The 23,223-nt window shown below is 42.7% G+C and overlaps 1 protein-coding gene across 1 annotated transcript in view; it reads left to right on the forward strand.

The window, feature by feature from the left end:
* The first annotated feature begins 4,179 nt into the window (after positions 1-4,179).
* Positions 4,180-23,223, forward strand: part of LOC134522804 (septin-2) — a 40,015-nt gene continuing 20,971 nt past the window's right edge. Inside the window, exons 1-7 of the mRNA XM_063350949.1 lie at positions 4,180-4,283; positions 9,547-9,598; positions 10,710-10,809; positions 12,311-12,397; positions 13,029-13,152; positions 17,388-17,522; positions 17,978-18,095. Coding sequence (XP_063207019.1) covers positions 9,572-9,598; positions 10,710-10,809; positions 12,311-12,397; positions 13,029-13,152; positions 17,388-17,522; positions 17,978-18,095 — 591 coding nt within the window. The 5' untranslated portion in view covers positions 4,180-4,283; positions 9,547-9,571. The remainder of the gene's footprint in view (positions 4,284-9,546; positions 9,599-10,709; positions 10,810-12,310; positions 12,398-13,028; positions 13,153-17,387; positions 17,523-17,977; positions 18,096-23,223) is intronic.

The following is a 23,223-nucleotide window of genomic DNA, read 5'->3' on the forward strand; positions in this document are numbered from 1 at the left end:
CCCTTCTTATAAGTGAAGTTGTTTTCCAGTAAGAGGAAAGGATGGCTGTTATTGGTGAAAAGAGAAATTTTTTTCCAGAGAACATTTTTAGGTTGTTCTTACTGCTTCTTTGTTGCTATAATTAGCATCTTGAAAAAGTGAGCTTGTGTGTGCTTGTAAACGTGAAACACTTCTATTCCTCTGAGACTGCTATAATTCAAACACAATCTTCATTTCCTGCGGTGCGTCACTAAAAATGCTTCGCAGTTTTTTTTTCCCCCCAGCAAGGGAAAATACTTATCTGTTGCAGGTTTTCTTACGGGTTACTAAATAACTTGTACAGTAGCTTGTGTCAATAAATCCTGGTGCGTCCCCAGACAGGGGCTCCCTGCTGGGGCACTCGCGGAGCTCCAGCTCCCAGCTGTGCGCTTGCGAAGGGCTCAGCGCTCAGAGCAGCTTTCGGTGACCTGCCGTTTCCCATTCCCCACGCAGCAAGCCTGCAGAAACACCGCAGATTGGAGAAGTTGGAATGGTTCACTCCATTAGTGATTCCACCGATAAAGCACTACAAAATACTACAGTATTTTGATCAAATCTCCAGTTTAGCAAACACTAACAGAGAATGGCAAGTTCACCCTTAAATTTCTATCACCACACCCAAATACTAAAAATTAGCCCAAGAAATACCTAAATTACAGTATCCGACATTAACACTAGTTATGTTCAAAGTCCTTTTTTCTCTGCTAATTATTTAAAAAAGGATGGCACCCACAGTGCACAGCTCTTAAGTATTTATTTCTAAAAGGTTTGGTCCTGGAGCCATGGATTGTAATTTAGCAAAACATACACAAATATTCTGAATCAAACACAAACTTAAATCTTATGGAAATGAAAAAGATTTACGCATACGCTTAAGAATAAGTTGTTTAATGGGGACTTGAGTAATTTCATCTCCAGGGAAGACTGGGAGAGTTCACGGTGCTCGCTGTCTCCATGGTTTGCCCTTACAGCACGGCCGTTACAGCCATCACGTGTAATTTTAGGCTCAAATTCCAAATATTCAGCTCTGTGAGGAACAGACTCAATTGAAAGAAAATGAAGTGAAAAGGCATCTCACAACTGAAAAGAGACAGTTTTATTTTGTCTGAGCAGCGTATCTTCTGTTTTGTTTTAATTTAATAGAAATAATGCCAAGGAACACGAGGTAGTTTTATCTATCAAAAGTCACTTTAGTTTTCAGTTATTGGTGGTATCTGTTTTATTATAATCAGTATCGTACCTGAAAATTAACATTTTCTCTGTTAAGGAGCAGAACAAACGATACATTATGTCTTTTGCCGAATGGATGCGGTATTTCTAACTTGCTAAGACGTGACTCCACACAAAGTTAAGATTTCAATTCAAGGAAGGACTCTAATTGTGCTTTTGAGAATGTAAACTAGATGTATCAGGAGCTTTTATAAAGGGCTTTTGAGCTTCCAAGGGAAGAATAAAACAAAATTCTTTCAGAAATAGTACTTATTGGAATGAGTGATTCACAGCCAGGCTGCCGTTCACTGCATTAACCTTTCTAGGCTCTTTAACCATTTAGGGGGAGCGTTGTTCTTCAGCGCAATGATTTCTTCTGTCGGCAGCTCTGCTAATACCAGTGTGAGGAATAACAAATACGCAGAACGTCTTTTGTGGCCATGCGTTCTCCGTAGGTTTCTGCAGTGCAGCATTTCTCAGTTACACGCACCAAATAGTTCCTGTTCTGCCACCCGGTGATCCCGCATCCTGCAGTTTCATAACCAGGCTCATAACAGGCTTCAAAAGCAGCAAAAGTACTTTTTCACCAAGCACGTAATGCACTGTAAAGCTCAGTGTCACAGGATGCTCTTCATGCCAAAAGTTGAGATGGGTTCAAAAAGCAACGAGAAAAATTCATGGAAGAGAAAACTATCAAGATAAAACTTCTGGCTCGGGAAGCTGCCGAGCTCCGGATTGCCGGAAGCCGGGAGGATACACAGACACGGTGCGGCGTTTATCTTTCCCCAGGCATCTGCTGCTGGGCACTGCGGAGGCAGGGCACTGCTGAGAATGACCTTTGCTCTTACCCAAAGTGCCCTTCCTTGTGCTGCTTTCTGGCAAAATGGGACCATTTCGGGAGGACTGTGACTTCCCTGAACGTTCCGTGTGACAGTTGGTCAGCCGTCTGATTCACCCGTGACTTGGGAAAGTTATTGGTATGCCTCAGTAATGAGACATTTGAAATTTCTGGAGAATGTTTCACCCATTGCACTAAATCCTGCCAAAGGAAAGGAGTGATGGTCATGGGACAGCACTTACTGCCACTAGACTCTGCGTCGATGCAAGGCTATAGTCTGGCATTGTCCATGCTACTCTCTTGTAACTTCTTCAAGTGCTAAATAGTTACTGGTAACATCAGTTTATGTGTGTCAAATACTGTGTCATCACAGTCTTCTTATGTAGTGAAAGAAAGAAAAGTTGCCACTGTTGTTCCTTTAGTGACAGTACAAAATACCTATATGGGTGTCCATGGAGTCATTTAAAATAAGTCAATTTCTAAAGAGGACTGAAATGCCATCTTTTAACTCCTCCGGGAAGGTAGCGTATAACAGTACTTTGTGCTAGAACGTTACACTTTGTCCTAGGAAGCGGAACTTGGTTGCACTTTCGTTGGCTTTTATCTTGTTCTTACCCAGATCACATCAATGCTCGGTTGATAATATGAGCACAATGTGAATTAGTAAATAATGCCAGTCTGCCTTTGGCAGCATTTGTTTCACTTCCACATTTTCCTGTTGGGAGCTGCAACCCTGTTTGCTTAATGGATGGAAATGCAGACAAAATAGAAAAGTGCTTCTTGGTATTCAACACTGCTGGTCAAGAGATGTGCTGCTCGATCGCCCATACAAACTGCCCTCTGCAAAGCGTTCGGAACCTTCCTGAACACAGTCCTCCAGCTGGAAGGCTGGAAAAAGCCTTCCCTGAACTTCTGCTGATACTCTGCCTTAGGTTGTACTGAGCGTGTGAGCTGTGTAACACTGTCTCACCATGAGAAAGCGACCTGGCTCTGTGACCTGACTACAGGTGTCATTTACACTCTGGCTTTGCGTCTGCTGGCGTCCCAGATACCTCAGGGAACTTGCCAGCGAGCTCCTGCTCAGCCTTCAGCGATGGCACTGACCAAGGCAGGACGGCTCTCACTTAACCAGAGGGCATGCCGTGATGAAAGATAGCAATAGTGTAGGTGAAACTAGTACTTCTTTGTTTTGTTTTTGCGAAGTGTTTGGGAGAGAAATTGACTTTAAATGTAGATGAGCAGATGAGAAACAAACAGGTTTATATTACCTACTACATTACAGTCAAACAGCAGAAGGTTTAAGCTGGATTTCCCCTGCTACCGCACCCACCCTACCAGCTTTTCCACTGTGAGGACTATTGCTAACATCTGCTGTGGGTGGAGACAATCTCAAAGCTCAATAGTATTTGGGTAGGAAATAGGAATCAAAACAATTTGAGAAAGTGCTCTTTTAAGCAAAACGGGCTCTGACTGTGTTTTGTCCTCGATGGTTAACTGGTGCGTGTACCCAGGCTGTCTGTACCGGATGGCACCCAGGTGTGCTGCTGGTGGGGGTGAAGTCGGGGTAGTAAGACAGGCTTGTATCGCTCCACAGCCGTTAGCCGTAGCACTGGGTACCATGTCGCGCAGGGGGAGCGCAGGGCCCTCGGTGAGGGGCGCCTCTGCCAGATCTGCCGTTCTCTCGCGTTTATTCCTTTGGGATGCGGCAGGGTCAGGAGATGCCCCGTACTTTGGAGCAGGGCACTCGGGGCTAAAGCAGGAGGCCGGCTCGGGGTGCAGGATGCCCAGGGACAGCAGCAGGCCGCAGTGCGGCGGCGCCGCTCCCTCCGGAGGGAGGCCGGGGCTATGGAGAGGAGCCGCCAGCCCGCCGGCACCGCGCCGGCTGCGAGCGACGAGCACCCTCCGCCGAGCCATTCCCCGCCGACAGCCTCGGGCCGGGCGCACGGCTGTGGCCGCGGCTCCCCCGGCGGCCGCCATGGCAACAGGCCGGCTCCCCGCGCCGCCGCCCGGGCGGCGGAGACGCTCTATCATTCCTCTCGTTGGTGCCAGAGCCGCGCCCCGCTGCCGGCCGGGCAGGCGGCCCAGACCATAGAGTCGCGCGGAAGGTAGGCCGGCGCTCGGCCGCGGTGGCCTGTGGGATGCGGGAGGGCTCGGCAGGGGGTAGGCGGCGGATCGCGGCCTGGCAGCCAGGCACCGGCGGAGGCGGCCGCGGGCTCAGGTAAGCGCCGGGACCGGGCCGCCTCCTCCGGCGGGCGGGCGGGCGGTGCAGCCCCGGCCTGGACCCTGGAGCTGGCCCGCGGCGTCGTGTGCTCTGTCAGGGCTCAGCGGCCTGGACCCGGCCTCCTCCCGCCCGCTGCGGTGCTGCGTGAGGCGGGCAGAGCCCACGAGCCCCGCTCGGCCGTGGGCCCTTGTGCGCGGCGCTGTGTTTGTTTCCAAAGCAGGGCAGGCGCCGCTGGCCAGGTGCGGGCAGGGCCCGTGTGCCGCCGGGCGCTGCCGGCACGGCGGGCCCCATCGGCCGCTCCACCGCGGCCGCCGGCGGGGCCAGGCCCGGGGGTGCGGGCGAGGCGCGGGGCCCACGGGGAACGGCACGCAGCCCGTTCGGCAACGGACGACTGCCCAACGCTTCTCTTTAATTTTTTTTTTTTTTTTTTAAGTCTTAAATTGCTGTTCACGCGCAGGTAGAGAGGGCATGGTATCACGGGACTCGAGCGTGGCGTGGCCGTGGTTTGAAGTACTGACATGGCCCTGTTTGCTGAGCGTTGCCGGTGTGCACGCGATCACGGTTAAGCTTCGTGGGCGTGGGGCAGAGCTGCCTATGTCCTCATGAGTGATCGTGGCTGATATGTTTAGCTTTTTAATTTAAAAAATGCCTCTGCTTTTTGTCACTTACAGGCCTCTTTTACAGTATTTTTCTCTGATACGGTAACTCTGGGAAAATACTGTCCAAAGCTGCTTGGGTAGGAAGCACGTAATCACTAAGACTTCTCATTAATGTGAAAGGTATCACTGCCTCCTTTGTGCTTTTTAAAGTGACTGTATTAATTGAAATAACAGTAAGAAAGTAAGCTGTCTAGAGTAATATGTTAACGTTGTAACGGAACTTTAAATAAAATATTTAGAAGAATATTTAAGAACAATGCCCATACAAGATTCTTCTCTTTCTTGCTTGATCCTTGCCTCCCTTTGCTGTGCGTATGTGTGTGACAGGGCTTTTAAAGATAGAAAAGCGTGACCAGCAATGCATTCCCCATAATAAACTATATTGTGTGTCAGTGGTTCAAATACGTTACCAAAACGAAGTCTGTAAAACTTATGAACACGGCATGCTAATTGAAAGGCAAAGCAGTGGCAGGCGCTTCGCTTGGTCGACCTCCAGACGCTATAGCCGCGATTTTTTTGTTGTTGTTGCATTTGCTGTTAAATTTTTTGTCTGCTGGAAGTGATACAGTCATTTTCCTGAATAAGAACAGCGCAGAAACACATTCTGTTGTTAATGCTGGTAACATCTGTTTCAGTGAGGCGGATGGAATAGCCTGGGATTGTTGATGCAGAGGGAGTGATGCTTCTCCCTGGGAGGGGGTTCCCAGCCGCAGAGGCCAGGACGTGCTGCCAGCAAAGCGTGGCCCAGGGAACAGGCTCTGCTGGACCCACTGTGGTTGGGTGCAGTTGGGTGATTCAGACACCTTTGATAGCATAAGCTACCAGGAAAAAAAAGTTAACTGCTTTGTATTTGAATACGCCTATATCCAGTTCGGAATGCAGTGAGGAAACTTAATTTTCACATAACTTCTGTGTTTCTCTGTATGCAAGATGCTCGCAGAAGTTCTAAATGTTTTTATTATTATTTATTTCTGTGCCTCAGTACTTCACTCAGACATTTGTGTGTTGGTTTTTGTAGCTCTTCCGTGAGAACCTACAGATAGTGGTATTTGCTGAGATACTCTTGGTGTTTCTCTGTCAGCTTTAAGTCTGAAAACGTGACTTCAGAATGCTAGTGGTGTTGAGGCCATTTCCAGCACTTGGAAACCTACTTAAGGCTTTACTGCCTTCTGTGATTCCCTAATAGGTTATTAAATACATTTTAAAAAGTGTCAGAGTTATATAATCCTGGATGGAAGGAAAGAGGCTTCAGTTGATCAGTCAGGAGGGCTCTCCTGCTTGTAGAGATGGTTGTTAAGATTGCTCTGAAGCAGTTATTCTAAAATATTGTTTAATATCCTTTTATGGAAATGCTCTTTGTACATTTTTCATAGTGTTTTCTTTGTGCTAGTTCCTATTAAGAAGCTCCCAGTCTGCCTCTTCCTAACAGTTTACTTCTTGCATCCTGACAGGAACAAAGGAAATGACCCATTTTCCTTCCCCTCTCTTTCTCTCTCACTGGAATACTTTTCTTAGCAGGAGGCGGTAGGAGGGCACGTTCCCGGCCTCTGTGTTTGTGGAGGGGGCGACTGTAACTGAGCTCAGTGGTAACCTGCTTCCTTCGATTGCCCGGCAGCACGTTGGTTAGGATAGGAATTTGTGGTTATGTTATCCAGTGTTCAAAACCTGACTTGAACGTTCCTGTACTGTAGCATAGGGCTCCTTTTTTCTGCTAGACCTGCTAAATGGGGCCTGCAATTATAACAAGTAAAATTTCACTGCTTTTTGCAAATTAATGCAATTGTACCTTATCTATTCCTTCCTCTGAAATATTTCGCCTGTGCTGCTTTGGTCACCTCATAATGAGTGAAGCAGTCCTTTGAAAATCTAAAGAAAACAAAACAGCCATGGCTTGCTCTGTTTTGCCTTAGTTGTTGTTGTGTTTTTTTTTTTTATTTTATTATGGAAAATTGATGAAAATGGAACATGTCAGTTTCCAGATGTGGGACTATCCAGGGTGTTGTCAGACACTCAACTTTACGTTATTTTGATGTTAGACTCAGTTGTATGCAGACAGACCTCAGCATTTCAGCAGTCGGTGGTGCAGGCTGGTCCGTGACACGTTATCACTTGTGAGCAGTGCTGTTAGCACTGTGGTTATTTAGTGCTGTAAGAAGGTGTAACATACGGTATTTTCCTAATTCTGAGGTATTGATTTGTGATGATATGGTAAAGCCTCTGGAAAATAGCTCGCGGTCATCTGGGGAAGTTGGTTGGTTGAATAATTTTCCAGGAAACCTCATGAGGGCAGTATTATGAATTGCAAAATGTGTTGAGGCTGAATAACTGAGGCTTCACTTTAACCTCAGTGCCTTGTTTAGGTGCAGTGGAGCAGCAGTTTTATCTCTTTCCTCCCCACCCGCCCCAGCTAACTTCTAAATCCAGTGGGCAATAAGTCACTGCCTGTCTGCTGCACGCAGAGCTTCAAGCCCGCGCAGCGGCCGTGCTGTGATCAGAGCAGCTCTCCCACAGCTTTACCTACAGCAGCTCTTTGGGCAGAGTAAGGCACAAGATGAACGTGGCTTGCTCGGTAAGAAACAGGCCTTGTAAGTTATGTTTGTGGAACAATTAATTGTAAATTTAGCTTTTTCTGAGATGATGGACTAATTTTGAAGACAGATGTGTCATAATCAGTTGACAACTTTGACTCTTCTGCTTTTTAATCAAGTAGCTTGGGTAATGCTACAGTGGATGTGACTATACTGTCAGTTCAGAGCAGAAGTAATTAGAGAATTTGCCGTACGTATTTAAATCTGAATTGTTCCCCTTTCTCACCTTAAACTGTAGGCAGCTGCTCTGCTGGCTTCTGATCCGGCATTACTGTGAGAAATGGGCCAGACGCTCTATCCACCGTAGCACTCGGGCAGTCTTTATTTATGAACTCTTCTGAACTCTTGAATTATGTTTCTGATTTCATAGACAAAGGTGATAACATGTTTCCAAACATCAAAGCAAGATGTGGAGAGAGCACTCAGCTACATCTGTCAGTGAGGTTGTGGCTGGCTTTAGGGATCTGGTTGGAGGCCGGGATGAGCCCTTGCTTATTGCTCAAAGAAGTCAGCTCGGTTATTTCAAAACCATTCTTAAGGTATGTTTCCCGGGCCGTTCTGAGGAATACTCAATTAGAGGCCAGTCATAAGATGATTAGGATCAGGACCTCCCTGTTTTCTGGGTGGTGGGTGCTTTTAGGGTGCTATTAGGCTTTCATAGCAGGCAAATAAGCTGGGTATGTTCATTTTCAAACTCTTTTTCCTAGTTTGAGGAAAAAAAAAAACCCACTTTCCTTGCTTATGGGGTGGCTGGTGTCCACCCAGCTGCCAGGATTTGAAGTGCCTGCTTCAAGGGAAGTGAAATGCCATATGAGCTGAAGACATGCTTTCTTTAAAACTCCAAATCGCGCTTATGGTAACTTTGACTTTTCCTTTAGTCCAGAGGGTAGCATTTCTCTGCTGCATTTGACTGTCAGAGTGCCGGTGTTGGACGTGGGACTGTGTCCTGTAGAGCAGCTCCTGCTCCCCAGCAGGCAGGTGTTCCTGCCTGAACACACAGGTGCCCAGGCAGGTCACTTCCCTGGGCCCAGAGCCACCGTGTCCACAGCCCCAGCTGTGAAGTGCTCCTGCCTTTCCTGTCGGTGCTCTGGGGCCGTGCCAAATCAAAGGGCCTCGCTATTGCTGTGATAACTAATGTATAGCACAACCAACGTCCTTGAGCGAAAAGATAAGGGCTTGCCAAACCCAGCTCTTCTGAGTCTCTGAAACTGAAGAACAAATCTCTTTGCTAGTCCTTCGGGTCCGGGTGAGTTTTCATGGCCAGCGTGGGTGAGCCAGGTGCCGAGGTTCTGCGATGTTTGGTGTAGTGTTCCCGTTCAGCCATAGTACTTTGAAGTGACTGACAATAATGTTATAACCTCTACTTGGAAATCCCATAGGTGTCCTGCTCTCGGGAGAATTTTTGTGTGTGGTAGTAATTCTCAAATATCAGTTTTTGGACAACAGTTACATTACATTCACATTACGTTCACCTATTTGTAAACCATCTTTTAGAAATGTATAATTCATAAGTGGAAAGGGTAAAAATGGAAGGAAGAAGGACCTCCTTATGCTATTCTGTTTAGGGTGTTGGGAACAAAATATTTGAATTTTCGGTTTTATTAGCTAATTAAAGAATTAGAGAACTTAAAAAATCACATCGGGAGTACCATGCGTACTCAGCATTAGGTTTGGGTAGGTATTTTTCTTTCTTTAAAGACAGGATGGATGCAAGATCTTTAAGGGTACTGAATTTTAATATTTTGAGTTTTAAAGGAATCGTTCCGTTTTAAAACTTTTAAGTATTTAAATGAAATATTCTGATTTTGATAATGCTGTGTAATATCTTTCCTGTGAATAGCTTCACAGAAGCAGCTGTTTTGACTATGGCTTGTTTATTCCGGTAGTCTTTGAGTATATGACATTTCATTCTACTGGAATAAAACATGATTATTATATGCAATTGATCAGTTCAAAATTAAAATGAATGTAGTCTTCAAGTCAGTAACATGCACTATGGATTTTATTTTCCAGTGTCTGCAACTTGGAGTGACGAAAAATGTCTCAATCAGGTGAAAAAGTAAAGGTAAAGAGCTGGCTGCATAGCCAAAATTTTGTTTAGAATCTCTTCAACTTCTGAAAATACTCGTGGTTTTGCTGACGTGGTAAACTAGTGAATGAGTAATACCTTATTGCTTCGGATGCGCTTCTTAAAGGGAACTGCTCAGTAGAAACGGAGCTTGCACGTGTGTCTAGGAATAGGCGTTCGGATGTTCGCCAGACATCCCGTGCTTGCGTACACCATTAGAATGGTGCCTTCACCTAAGAAAACTTCCTTTGACAAACCTGCATTTCTAATGTTTTTGCCTATCTGGGTGGGTTTTAAAAGGATTGTTAGCAAATAACTAATTGCTTTTTAAGTGATTTCCCCTGTATCCCCCCTGCCCCACTGGAAGTATGGCATTGTATAAAAACCGTTCTCATCATCAGCTCATCTGTGAAGAAAACATGTGGTTCCAGCTAGCTCAGAGGTCCCTAAATCAAGTGGCTGCAGTTCTCGTTTAGGCTCCTGTTGGGTTTTCAGTCAACTGATAGCAGATGGTGAAGCAGACTGCCCTTTTTATAGCCCAGATCTCTTTGATAAGTTTTTCAGGCATGTTTCTCTTTCCTGCTTTTGTGTTAGAAGTTAAACATTGGGGAGATAGGTGAACAGTTTAACAAGCAGAAGATAAGTCTCCGTGTGATTGTATCTTGGTAATCTCTGCATTACTATACAGTGCTCTTATTTTTCTACATGTGACTGTATGCATTAGGTATTTTTATAGGAGATAGTAGCAGCAGATCCCAAATTTGGACAGATTTTTTTAACATCTAGCTATCTTTGGGATTTTTAGCTATGTTTACAGCTTAAGATTCATAATAGTGTGTTCTTGCAAGCTTGCAGGTTGTTAAGGAGAGACTTTTGTTTATGTGTAGCCTAAGGTACTTACCCGATTTCTATTTATATCAGACTGCTTGGTAAACGGGCCTGTTTCAAGGTCTGCCTTGCTATAGCAGCAAAAAAATTCTTTCATTCTCTGTTTTTCAATGTGCTTTATATATCTCTGCACTTTATTGTGTGGAATCTACTGAACTCTGTTTCAACTTCTTAGGGGGAAGGGGATCTCATTTATACTCAACTTTTGTTTTCTTGTCAGTTTTCCGACTCAGCGGGCTATGTGGGATTCGCTAATCTGCCCAACCAGGTTCACAGGAAATCTGTGAAGAAGGGCTTTGAATTCACACTCATGGTGGTTGGTAAGTGACTTCTTTAAGTATTACTGACCGTTAAACAGCAACAAAAAAATTTCTTTCACATAGACGTATGTGTCTTCCTACTTAGCCGTTGACTGTTATACGGAAGAAAAAGCTGTGAACCTCTATACACTCTCTAATTAAATCTCTTACTATTTTGTCATGTTTGGTAGGAGGGAGTATTTGTAGTGATTAAAGATGATGACTTTGAGCCAACAGGACATTCTTGTGTTCCTGACTCATCGGATGGTAGGGATAGTTGCTTAATCTCTCTTTGACGCCCGTTTCCCCAGCTGAAGGCATGAACGCACATGGTGAATATCTTGCTGTTGAAATGGTGATGCTATTGTGCTTCCTGCAGTTCCGTACTGACTCACTCCTGTATTATAAGTAAACTTTTAATTTGCCTGTTCGGTGAGTGAGCACCTGTAGGAGTCTTTGGTGGAAAGTCCTTTAGGCACAAAACTGTTTTAAGTGGCGTTTTGACTTATACTTGCGTTAGATCAGTTTAATGTTACGCAGGTGCAAAGGAAGTCCACAGTACTATCACCTTTTTGTAGCAGTTACCTTGGAATTCCATGTTATTAAAAAATGAAAATGAGGAGAGATGCATAACGCGTCCTTCTTACTCCGTGCCCTGTAGTACCATTTGGGATTATTTGGTGACAGACCGTTCAGCAATGTCTGTAAAATAAATAGGTAATTTGTCGTAAGTGTAGAGTATTTCTATTTCATGTAAAGTGTGACGATAAATACAGATAGTTTCTCCATCTCTTAAGATTAGGTTAGTGGCATCTAAGTAACATGGCCAATTGTTCTAAATGCTGACTCCTTTGATTCCTTGGGTTGGAAAAAAAGTGACTTTTTGAAATTCAGATTTAGTAATTGCATTTACAGGTTTAACTCCATTACTTTGATGTAGATCAAAATGTGTACCACCTGAAGTTCTAGAATTATGGAACTTAGGTGAATTTTGAATAATTTTCTTATGATTTTCTGTTTCATAGGATGTATGTAGCCTAACTATAAGGGTGCCAAGCTCAACTGTTAGTTTGGGATTGCGTTACTCCTTCTCCCTCCTAACAGTGTTCCACGTTCAATTTCTAGCTTAGGAAAACCTTAAAGCTCTCAGAAACTTTCGACAAGAGAGTTACAGCTCCTGATTTTGTAAGTTTAAATGAAAAAAAGCTTTTATTTCCCTGAAGTAACCTATCTCTAGATCTGTAGTCCAAGTGCTGTATGACCTTTCAGCTTTTATTATGAAATCTATTACAGTAAACCTAGCATTTTCGTGTAACGTTTATAAAAACACTAGAGGCTTGTTTTTCCTGTGTTTTAAAGTGCTTAGCTGAACCTTTGATGTTTTTATCTCAAAACCCAGGGTGGATCCTGATGAACAAATTATTTTTCCTCCATAATGTGGGCTTTGGGAAAGAGGCGGTGCTTTAAAAAGCCTGGAGAAAAAGGTGTATATGCTTAATAACCTGAATTATTTTGTTTGTAGGTGAGTCTGGCTTGGGAAAATCCACTTTAATTAACAGTCTGTTCCTGACTGATCTTTATCCAGAACGTTATATTCCTGGAGCTGCAGGTAAATGTGGTTTTGCAGTTCCTCCAGCTCATACCCAATGAAATTTCATATTCTTCCAGTTAACATTGCTTCATTCTGATAACTTCACCCATGAGACCCTTTCTTCACGCTGTCTAGATGTATTTTAATCCTCCAAATTATATATATTTTTTGAGCTGTCATTTTTCTCTTTGTATTTCCTTCCAAAGGCTCAGCTTTTGTTGTTTCTTCATCCGTTGTCATTAAAAAAAACAACCCCCCAAACCTTTTAGGTATCAATATACCTAAAGGTGGTTTTGTTTTAATCCTCATTTCCTCTAATGTTATTTTCCTGTAATGCCTTAAATCCTGGTTAAGGTTAGAGGCGTAAATGTCTTTTGAAAAAGAATCTAGCGTGCTTCTGAGTATTATAATTGTATTTTTCCATATTGTCATGAGTAAATCCCCTTTTTTAGTTCATTGCTTCGTGTTTATTTACAAAAATGTGGTGTTAAATTTTGACTGGCTAGCTTTGGGTTTTTTCTTTAAAATATTTTGTCATGTAGGTTACAGTACGCTTCAGATTGCATTTCCTCCTCTGTTGCTCTCTCGTGCAGGGGTTTCTGCAGCAATTGGTAGGCATAATAACAACCAAAATGTTCCTTTATTGTAGAGAAAATAGAGAGAACTGTTCAAATTGAAGCTTCTACAGTAGAGATAGAGGAGCGAGGGGTGAAACTGCGCCTAACAGTGGTTGACACACCGGGATACGGAGATGCCATTAACAGCCAGGACTGGTATGTCTGTAAATACTGTTTTGCTTGATCGAGTTTGTGTCTTACGCAAACTGCTCTAGTGTGTCTGTCTCTGAACTGAAGCGATTCAGCTGGTGGTCTTTGGATAATGTTGATGTTCTAAAAGGAAGCAACAAGTTCATTGTTCTTAACATTAATGGAGCGTTATCTTGAACTCACAGTAGAGGGTCTCTTCTCAGTCCTTGCAGTTAAGCACAATTTTCTAAGCACTTCTGCTTTCTGGGTGCTCACCTTCATGTCATCAGTGACATCATTGCTTAGTTTCTGTGAGCTTTCAGATCAAGTTTCTTTTATTTTTGTGGCCTAAAATACGTATCTTTAATAAAACTGTATTACTTTGTGCAAATTCCTGTTACAATTTATGTTTTTAAAAGACTTGGTTAGAGTTCTTTAGGCTGTCTGTGCTTCTCCCTCAAAATTCATTCCTTTCATGGCCTTTCCTTCAGTACTGTTCTTTGTGACGCCTGCACTCAACTTTTTGTCTCTGTAGCTGCTCCGATAGGGCAGGATTCTGGCGGAGAGAAATTTTGTCTGTGTCTTCTGTGTCTCTGGCCCATCCAGCTTCCATGGTTTTAAGACAGTACTTTTAATTACCTGTCCCTTGTATGTACTACTAGCTATTGGGGTAGAACTGCTTTTTTTATTATGATGGAGTTACTACTTGGGTCTCTCTGACCTAAATATCACTGATAATCTTTAACAGCGGAAATAACTGTCTGCAGATATGCTGGACAACATGCGTAATTGCTTTGGCATAGAGCTTATGAAGAAAGAAAATGGTAAAATAGCCGTGAAGGAACTGGGCAGTTTGGAACAAAATTAGAAATAATATGTTTGTTCGTAAATGTAACTTCCAAATCATCATGGTCATGCACTTTAACTGTGGAAAGATGCCTTTAATGCTAAGGCATCTTTCTGGACTGCAGCGTGGTCTTGCTTATTTTGTGCGCTGTTGACTAGAGCTTCCTTCCGCTGGAGCTAAGAGCCCTGCAGCCCGTGTATTGTGTTACACAGAGCTCTTCCTGTTGATTGTGTTCTAATGCCCTTTGTTTATTCTGCTAAAATGTTTCATAGAGACCTACGTGTTCAGATTTTTCCCCTTTCTTTTTGGAGGCTTGCTAAATAGAGTCATTCCATGATGATTCAGAACCAGTAGAACAGTTTACCGGTTTATACTTAGTTTTCTGTGACAAATCTTAAAGATCAAAATACATTACGGGAACAAATAGTACTTACATACTACAAAACAAAAAGATACAGTTAATTTTAATTGTCTCTCTCTAGTCCCATTTTTGTTTGTCACATAAAAAGACTTTGAGCTGTGACGAGCGTCATTTTGACAAAGTCTGTTGGCCTTTACAGGATGTCACAGGCCTTGGATGGACAGAGTCTGAGTTTCAAGCCGCAGTCCAGCGGAGCGCGGTGCAGCTGCCTGCCTGCCTTGGTATTTCAGAGGAAGCAGCGAGTTCATGTTCTTGAACTTACGTTTGTGTTCAGGAGCATTTACTGCAATTATGGTTAACCGGTAGATGGTGCTGATCTCTATCCAAGTTTTACAAAGCACTTTTTTTTGGGAAAGCTGCAGCTTGTGCAGACTACCTGCTTTTCAGGGTGATGAATTTTACTAAGGTTATTTTGGAGCAGAGGTAAATCAAACAGGTACGATGTCCCCAGGAGGCAGCAGTTGCTGGTGCTGTTTCAAATATCTTTTTCCTGAGTAGGCTTCCTAATGGCTTTTTGGTTTCTGTCTTTGCATTGATGAAAGGACTTAATTTTAGAGTTTGACTTTCCAGGATGGGAACTGGGGTCAATTTCAATGTATTTTCCATCAGAGAAGACGTGTTGGTAAGGATTATGTGTTGTCAGGAGTTTGTCCAAGGGGTCTCCTGGGCTTGAAGAATGACGGCGTTGGATTGGCAAATGAGTTGTTACAGACTTCATACAACAAATTCTCTAAAGTAGATTTTTTTTGTTGTTGTTGTTCAAATGCTGTTGTACTTAAAACAGCCTGTAAGAAAAGGTGGATGCTAACCACAATTAGCTATAGTGATGATTCTTTTAGATTCTGTGTGAAGCTTTAGTGCTAGCTGCAGTTCTGTATTCCAGGTTCAAACTACACCTAGGAATGCTCTCGGCATCAGTTCAGGCGTGTGTTTGGAGAACAGCAAAACTCTGTATGGTGGGAGGTTTGAAGCATGGTATGGTTCTTCTGTGCGTTAAGGACATCGGGATTGTGAGAGAAGCATGTCCTTAAATAGTGTCTTTCATCAGGCAGAAAGGATCTAAGGAGAGGAGGAAAGAGAAATTGCTTCATGCATAGATTTGGGATCCAATCTGGCATCAAAGGGATGGTTGACAAAAACAGTCTACAGATTGCCTTGGTAATTTGTTAATCTCGGTTGCAGTGTTGCAAGTCGTTCTTGGATAAGTGCTTTCTGGCTGCTGCTAACTTTCTTTTTTTACGGACTTACGTTAAGCTGTCTTTTGTGGGTTTTGGCAGCTTGGTAATATTGTTAATTTTCCCCCAATGGGCTTAAGTGCAAGGGTTGTGTTGTTTGGTGTTAGAATACAGGATGTGCTATCTCCTAGGTAATGACAGCGCCGTGGTGTAAACCAGGTGTTTCCCGGAAGCCAGGAGGTACAGGACACTAATGCCATATTTATAGGGAAAATTATAGCTATTAGAGCTAGAAAACTGCACGTAAACTAGTTACGTTGCCAGATAAATGTGTGATAGTTACTTTCCCATTGTTTGTACTTGGTTTCTGTCCTAATATTTGTATGTCTTCAGTCTCGTTACCTTTCACCAGCTCAGAGGAGAGTATCTAAGATCAACAGGAACATAAAACATGTCCTTTTGGAACACGTTTAGGCATTAAGATGCAAGTTCTTAATGAGTTGAGCAGCACTAAGGTCAAAACCCAGTAAATTCCATGTTTTGCTGTGTCGTCTTCAGTAGTATGGCTTAGAACGGTGCAAGTTTTGCAAAGATATAAATGTGTGTGTATATATATTCTGCTGTGGATTTATTCCTGCAAGATCCAAAAGCTTACTCAGCTTTGTAAAAATCAAATTCGCGCCAGGTTCTCTTCCACCATTCTTCCTATTTTCTTTGGTGAACTTCATTCCAGCCACGCAGCCCAGGGCTGAACTTTTCTGCCTGAGCAGTGTTTGCCTTAGTTCTGTGTGTTCATTTTCCAGATGATTACCAATTTTTTTTTTTTTTGCTGCTGTCTTGTCTGTTTCCTCCTTAAATTTCTCTGTCAAATTTCACTTTCTCAGCTAGAGAAATACTATTTTACAAGTTAAGCTCTCGGCTCAGTTTTTCCCCAAGTAGTGTAAGATACGTTCATGACACAATCATCTGCCTAATCTTATCTTCATCAGTGTGTTCATTTCCCTTCCCCTGCAGTACTTAATATAAAGTGTCCTTTTATATTAATGTTGTTTGCAGGTGTCTACATGCTCTGGAATATCTTAAAGCAATCTTCTTAGCAATGCATTGTGTTTTCTTTTCTCTCTCTAGTCACTGCTCTCTGATTAATTTGTACGATCAAATTTTGTGTTCCTTTACTTCTTTGCAGGGCATATTTTAAATTGCCTTGAACTAAGTAGGAATCATTTTTCTTTGCCAACAGAAAAGGATTCTGTAAGGTAACAAAAATAGCTTAATAAATCATGTGATGCTTTAGTGCATGACTTGCAATTGTATTTGTCCTTAATTCAAACAGACTAGAATACCAGAATTCTCCTAGGTAACTATAGAAACCTAGCTCTAGGGTCAGGGTTGTAAATCAAGAGGATGTTCCGGGATATGTCATTTGTCAGCGGGTTTAAAAACAAATCCTCACTCCCTACCCCCAGGAAAAAAAGCAGAAAAATCCTCAATCTTCTGTTCCTGTTTGTGTTGTCTCAGCGCACTGAGTGCTTTTTTTCTGAGCTTGCACTTGAACTCTTTATCCAGTGGCCAGAGTAACACTTGAAAGTAGCTCTAGGCGTGAATGGACACTTGGTCGTTGCTATGAAAATACTTTCTTGCGTTATCAAATTACTTTTCCTCAGTAGTAGGTACAATGCTATGAAGTTGAATTTGTAACAGAAATGTTGTTAATAAAAGTGTGATTCTCCTCCTTATGTTCTTATCTCCTCGTAATTCTTTATTATTTTAAAGCTGATCTAAGATGCCTCTCTTTCTTCCCTCCTCCCCCAAACCGCAGCTTCAAAACAATTATCCAGTACATTGACAACCAGTTTGAGAGGTACCTTCATGACGAGAGCGGTCTAAACAGGCGCCACATTATAGACAACAGAGTCCATTGCTGTTTTTACTTCATCTCTCCCTTTGGCCACGGGTAAGAAAAGCTCTTGAGCCCTTGTATTTTTAGGGTGTTATATTGTGTTCATGAGTCTGTTCATTACTTGAACTGGAAACTTAACTTTGAGTTACTTCCTACACTGTCAGTTAGCCAGTGCAATTAAAATGGTCTTTGGGGATTAATGCTCTCCTCTGATTTGTTCCCGTCTTGGCATTTAATACTGTTTTGAAGCAGTCAGTATTATGTTATCACACTGAAACATAAGAGCTTATAATATCCGATTAATCTTATAGTGGCAATTTTAATTGCAATTCAGCCTTTACACAACCAAGCTGATAAGCAAGTGCTCTGACTTAATTTATTCTGGAAATACTATTTATGTAGATACTTGAAATAAATAAATTTTAAGACATTTGGTCTGTTAAGAAACATGCAAACAAAAAAACCCACGCCTTTTTTTTTTTCCTCTATTTTTTCCCACTTGTTGGCAGGCTGAAACCGTTAGATGTAGAATTCATGAAGGCTCTTCATGGAAAAGTCAACATTGTGCCTGTGATTGCCAAGGCTGACACACTGACGCTGAAGGAGAGGGAAAGGCTGAAGAGAAGAGTAGGTCTAACACTCGATCGTGAGAACAATGCAACCATACAATGTTAAAGCCAAATATCAAGTAAATTCAAACTGAAGAGGGGTGAATGATATTGGCCAAGGACCTAATCTTCAGGAAGTGTGAGGTGGGAAGTCTTCACTGAAGATTTCCAGTTGCACTTGCTGAGCGTCTGGCCAGTCTTGGCTTCAGCTCTTTTAGGAAGCAGTGCATCCCAATGGAGCAGGTTCTGAGCAAAATGGTTCGTAACGAGGGCTCAGACCATCCTGAAGTGTGTGTGGTGTAGATGTTTCGGACTAGCTCTCCTTTAGTCCGGTGGACTGAATGCCCATTAGTGGTGGGAATGCATTAGATGTGTTCTGAGAGTAAATCTTCAGGTTTAGTTTCATCCAAAAGAAACTTGGTTTGCGTACTTTGTGCTGCGTGGTTTGTAGCAAAATGTGGTTAAGTCAGGATGATTGGAAACTTGCTTAGTAAGTGTATCCGTGATCCAAACTAAAACCCATGATCCAAACTGAAGCGCTAATAGAGAGGCAGGACAGTTGGGCTAATGGATTAGTAGGATGCTCTTTGTAGCTCCGTTGGTATGGGAAAATGTGTGTCCTGTTGCGCATGTGTGTTGCTACTAGGTTATCTGCTCATGTGAAATACCAGGACCTAGTCAGGATTGTATTGCAGAAAGGCTTTCTAGCCAGTGGTACTAAAATAAATCTCTTTGCATTGGAAGATTTACTTGCTGTCTTGAATATTTTTTTTTTTCCCCAATCTTTCCAAGGCAGGCTTCTGCCAAATATGACATTGAGTGAATTCTACGGGAACAAAGTATATGTTTGTGGTTGTACAAGTCTTTCACTTTAATTCCTATTTAATCTCGTCATAGAATAATCTGGCCAGTTAATGTAAATATTTAACATTTTCTGATTTATTGTCTTTGATTTAGAGTGACTTTGTGCACTTCTTAAGGAAAGAAATGGGCAGGTGGTGAGACTGTGTTATCCTGAGAGGTGATTCTGTGACATTCGAGACCACAAGCCTTTTTTTTAGCTTCTGTTGACTCAAACCTGGTACATTCAGTTGTAAAGTCGTAATAGATTTGAACCCTTCAAAGCCTGTGAATTTTTATGGGTTCAATAACTTATGCCTTGAGTCATATAGAGATAATTAGTGCTTCTAAAATGCAGTCTATACTTTGCACCAGAGTATGCAAACTTTTTTTCATGGTGAGATTATATCTACACTTCTATATCTTAATATCATTTTATACTACCACTTTTTGATTTTCCTGGACGGCGTGACGGATGTTTTGATTGTGATCCTCTGGCTTCCAGTAGTCCTTCAGAATGGTTATTGGATCTTCATTCCAAGGGCTTTTTTGGGGGGATGGGTATTTTTCTGTTTTCTTGAAGTGGGAATACACTTTATTTAATTGGGAAAATAGTGCAGTTAAAATCCTGCTTACAAAACAGCACATTAGGTGTACTCAGCCTCAACTCAGAGGATTTGCTGGGGGTTTTTTGGGTGGGCCAGTGCCACAATCCAAAGGTGTGACCTGGTTTGTGTAGGCATAAAGCAGCTGCAGCCTGGCAGGGTGAGGTGCTGCTGGCATTGCTGTTGTGCTTCCGTAAAGCTCAGAGATATAAGAAAATTTTGCGCAAGAAATGGAATAAACCCCCTGTATCTGAGGAAGCTTGAAATTGGGACGGTTGTGACTGTGAACGTTGTCTGCAACATAGACAGACATCTTCACAGAAGCAGGGGAGAGGTGTTTATACAGAAGTGACCAGCTTCAAGATGAACTAGGTGGGGAAAGTCGTTCATTTGAGTTAAAAAGGACCTCGAGATCTTGCTGGGAGAAATCCTGTCCAGGCTCTTGAGCTTTTATTTTGTTCCTCCGCAAGTGCTGTAGGGAGATGACGGGTTCTGTGGGCAAATTGGAAGAACTCGGAGGGAAATAGCGAAGCAGGGATATGGCTGCTTCTGCTGGTTTTACCGCTTCTTGTTTTCTGTGGCTGTACTGACTTGCTGAAAGATTTTTATCTGATAGTAATACCGATTGTGGAGCTGCTACTTTTTATAAAGAAACTGTATTTGATCTTTCAGCAGCGTGCTTCAGGCTCAGTTTTCATATGTACTTATTTTTTGGTTCAGCATTTGGTAGCAGAATGATGTTGAAAGATTCGAAGCAGGCATTTAAGTGGAACCTTAATTATTTGACAATATAATTCACTGGGAATCTGAATTTTCTGCTTTGACAGTTCAAATGCATAAAATAAAGTGATACAAAATAGGTTCTATCTACAGTCATCTTTTGCAAAAGCAGTTCTTAGGTGAAAAGAAGAGGAAGATACTCTTACCGGTTTCAATGTTTGCTGTAATTGTGTTGGGCCTTCCTCGTGTGCCCCTTCTCTCTGCTGCGCGGGGGCCTCTCGGGGTCGAGCGCAGTGCGGTGCACAAGCTGTTTGACAGCCGCCTCCGGGTGTTGGTTACACCGGATTTTAGCTGGAACATGGCAGTAGCACGAGCAAGCATCTTTCCCAGTGTGAATTTGGGATTGCTTATTTTTCAGTATCGTTCTCTAAGTGCTGTTAGATTGGGGGCTTATGAGTACGTTTATTGTGGAGGATGGAGATGAATCCCAGTGTACGTATCCTGTGATGAACAGATTAATTCAAAGGCAACCTCTCTTGACATATTTAGTGCTAAGTTCTTTCTATTTTGAGCAAAGTTACTTTTAACTAATTAGTCATTAAAGCAGCCTTGCCTTGGACGTGCGGACACCACATTTGTGCTCTGGCTAAACATAACGAGATGAATGGCACTTATTCTGCCGGCGGAGGGAGTGGTGAGGAAGCAGGTAAACAAGTCTCATTATTTTTGTGCTGCTGGCAAAGGTCACTCTACAAACTGAGTTTATACTAAGTCGAATGTATCATGTGGTTCCAAAGCTTTGAAAGTCTAGCTACTGTATATTGTTCTAACTCAAAGCATCTTGGCTAAAAGAATCTCTAATCAAGAGTAAGAATCAAAATCCTGCTTTGCTGACGCAGCTTGAAGTCTTATTTTTTTTAGATGTTTCTGCCATTTGGCCATCAATCTAAAGTAAAATGTTTTTGTTTTGCCGCTTTGGACTTAGCAGCGAGATCAGTTTGTGGTGCTTGCAAAGGAAACCCAGCTTGGAGTAATTCCTGTTTGGTCTTTCTGGAATTCAAAGTTATTTTTTAAAACTCTTGAGTGGGAAGAAATGCAAGGCAGTTTCACAAGCTGTGCCATGCAAGGCTGCTAAGGAAACCTGCTCAAAAGAATGACTTCATGAGAGGGGAACTAATATTTTGACTTTTTTTTTAATTTCCCATGGGAAGGCTAATCTTTAGGAACACAGAATCCTCTGAGGCCAATAAAATTTAGATTTGAAGAAGCAAAATGCTGTTTCATTGTTAGGACCATAAAATACAGTTTGTTTTTATTGCAATTCTTTTTCCTTTCAGGAAAGCACTAGGTTTAACAGCTGTAATATATTATTCTAGCACCCCTTGTTGTCGACTTTCCCGTTATTGTTTCACTTGCATTTTATCTTTAAGATCTCAGCCAGGTTAAATGCTCTTTCTTGTTTTATGCAGCTACTTAGAGGCATGGCTGCAGCACTGCCCCACCTATCCCAGCTGGGCATCTTTTATTATCTTAAGTGACAATTTAGTTATCTTCCATTTTGCAGAACAGCAAAATGCGTTGGTTTAAATGCAATTGTGAGAATGTCACTGCTAATTGCTTATTGGCAACACTTTTTCCCAAATTTCTTTTTTCCTTTAAAAATATTGCTCTCTGTGTAGGTGGGGGCTCATAATATTTTATTGAGTTGTGTGCGCGTGTGTGAGCGCGGGGGATGTTTATATACCTGGCAGGAAAACATCGTCATGGGAATAGCTGTGCTTCAGACATGCTTGTTCCTCTTCTGATGGTGTGAGGGATTGTTTTATTTTAACCAGCTGTGTAATAACCCGGCTCTGGTTGGACAAGTTTCATTTATACTGTGGCTAAGGACTGCCGTCCCCACAGAGATGGCGGAACCCAGCAGCACCGTGGGGAGGGTCGCTACGAGCTCTCGTCCAGCTGCAGCCTGCTTGTGTCTGTGTTATCCAGCTCGGGTCCAGTTAAAGATGGAGTAATGGCAGCACAGGTCCTTACAGTGGCTTTTCCAAATGGTTTTATGATAACCTCAGCCCCCCACGATTTTGCCCCGGCTTTGTCTCCTGCGAGCTCAGTAGTGCAGCGGTGGGGCGGTGGGGTTGCAGCTCGCTAGGGAATACTCATCGAGGAAGCTGGCCCAGGTAACCTGCTCTGCTGAGACAGCCATGGTCGTTTTGAGGAGAGTTATTGGGGGATCTCGGCATTCTCTGTGCTCTTCTCTTACCACCACGCATCCCTCAGTGAAAGAACATCTTGGCAGTGCCTTTGATGGGGTTTGTGGCTGAAGTATTTCTAATAGTATGGCAGCAGGGGCATCTCCTCGGTTCTGAGGAAAGAATGGACTCGTGCCACCTTTGGAGATGGCCAAAGGCCTGGGGTTACGGCATTATGAGAGCTGCTCACCCTGCACACCCTGCAGACGTTTCACTAGGGAAAAAATGTACATGGGAGTACAGAAAGTGTAATTCTTACGTTAATCTCAGACATGAGTGACAGTAAAGAAAACTGTTTATGGATGGTTTTTCTCGTGGTAGATTTAGAGTAACTTTCTCTGGTTTAAGTGGATAATAAGCTTTTGTCTTTTTCATTCCAGAGACAATAGGCACTGTCTCTTTAAATTTTTGTACATATCAAATACAGGAAAATATACTTTGACGTGAGCTGCATGGGTTTGATGCTGTAACTAATGAATGCTTCTACAATTTGTTGCTTCCCCCCCCATATTAACTCCACTGGTTGTGCCTGCTTCTGTATTATGCTCCTTGTAAATCTCCTGGGGTTTTTTAAATTATTTACTTGCGATGTTTTCTAAGAGTGCATTTATCTTTTGTGCTTCTCTTTAAATCTTTAAGCTTGTGTTATTTGGCATGTTGGACATTGAGTCAAGTGCATATTTGTTAGTCTTCAAAAAGTGCTGTGCCAGAGTGCATTGTAGTACAAATGTTG

Source organism: Chroicocephalus ridibundus, chromosome 13 (genome assembly GCF_963924245.1).
Source record: "Chroicocephalus ridibundus chromosome 13, bChrRid1.1, whole genome shotgun sequence".
In the NCBI taxonomy this organism is placed as follows: domain Eukaryota; kingdom Metazoa; phylum Chordata; class Aves; order Charadriiformes; family Laridae; genus Chroicocephalus; species Chroicocephalus ridibundus.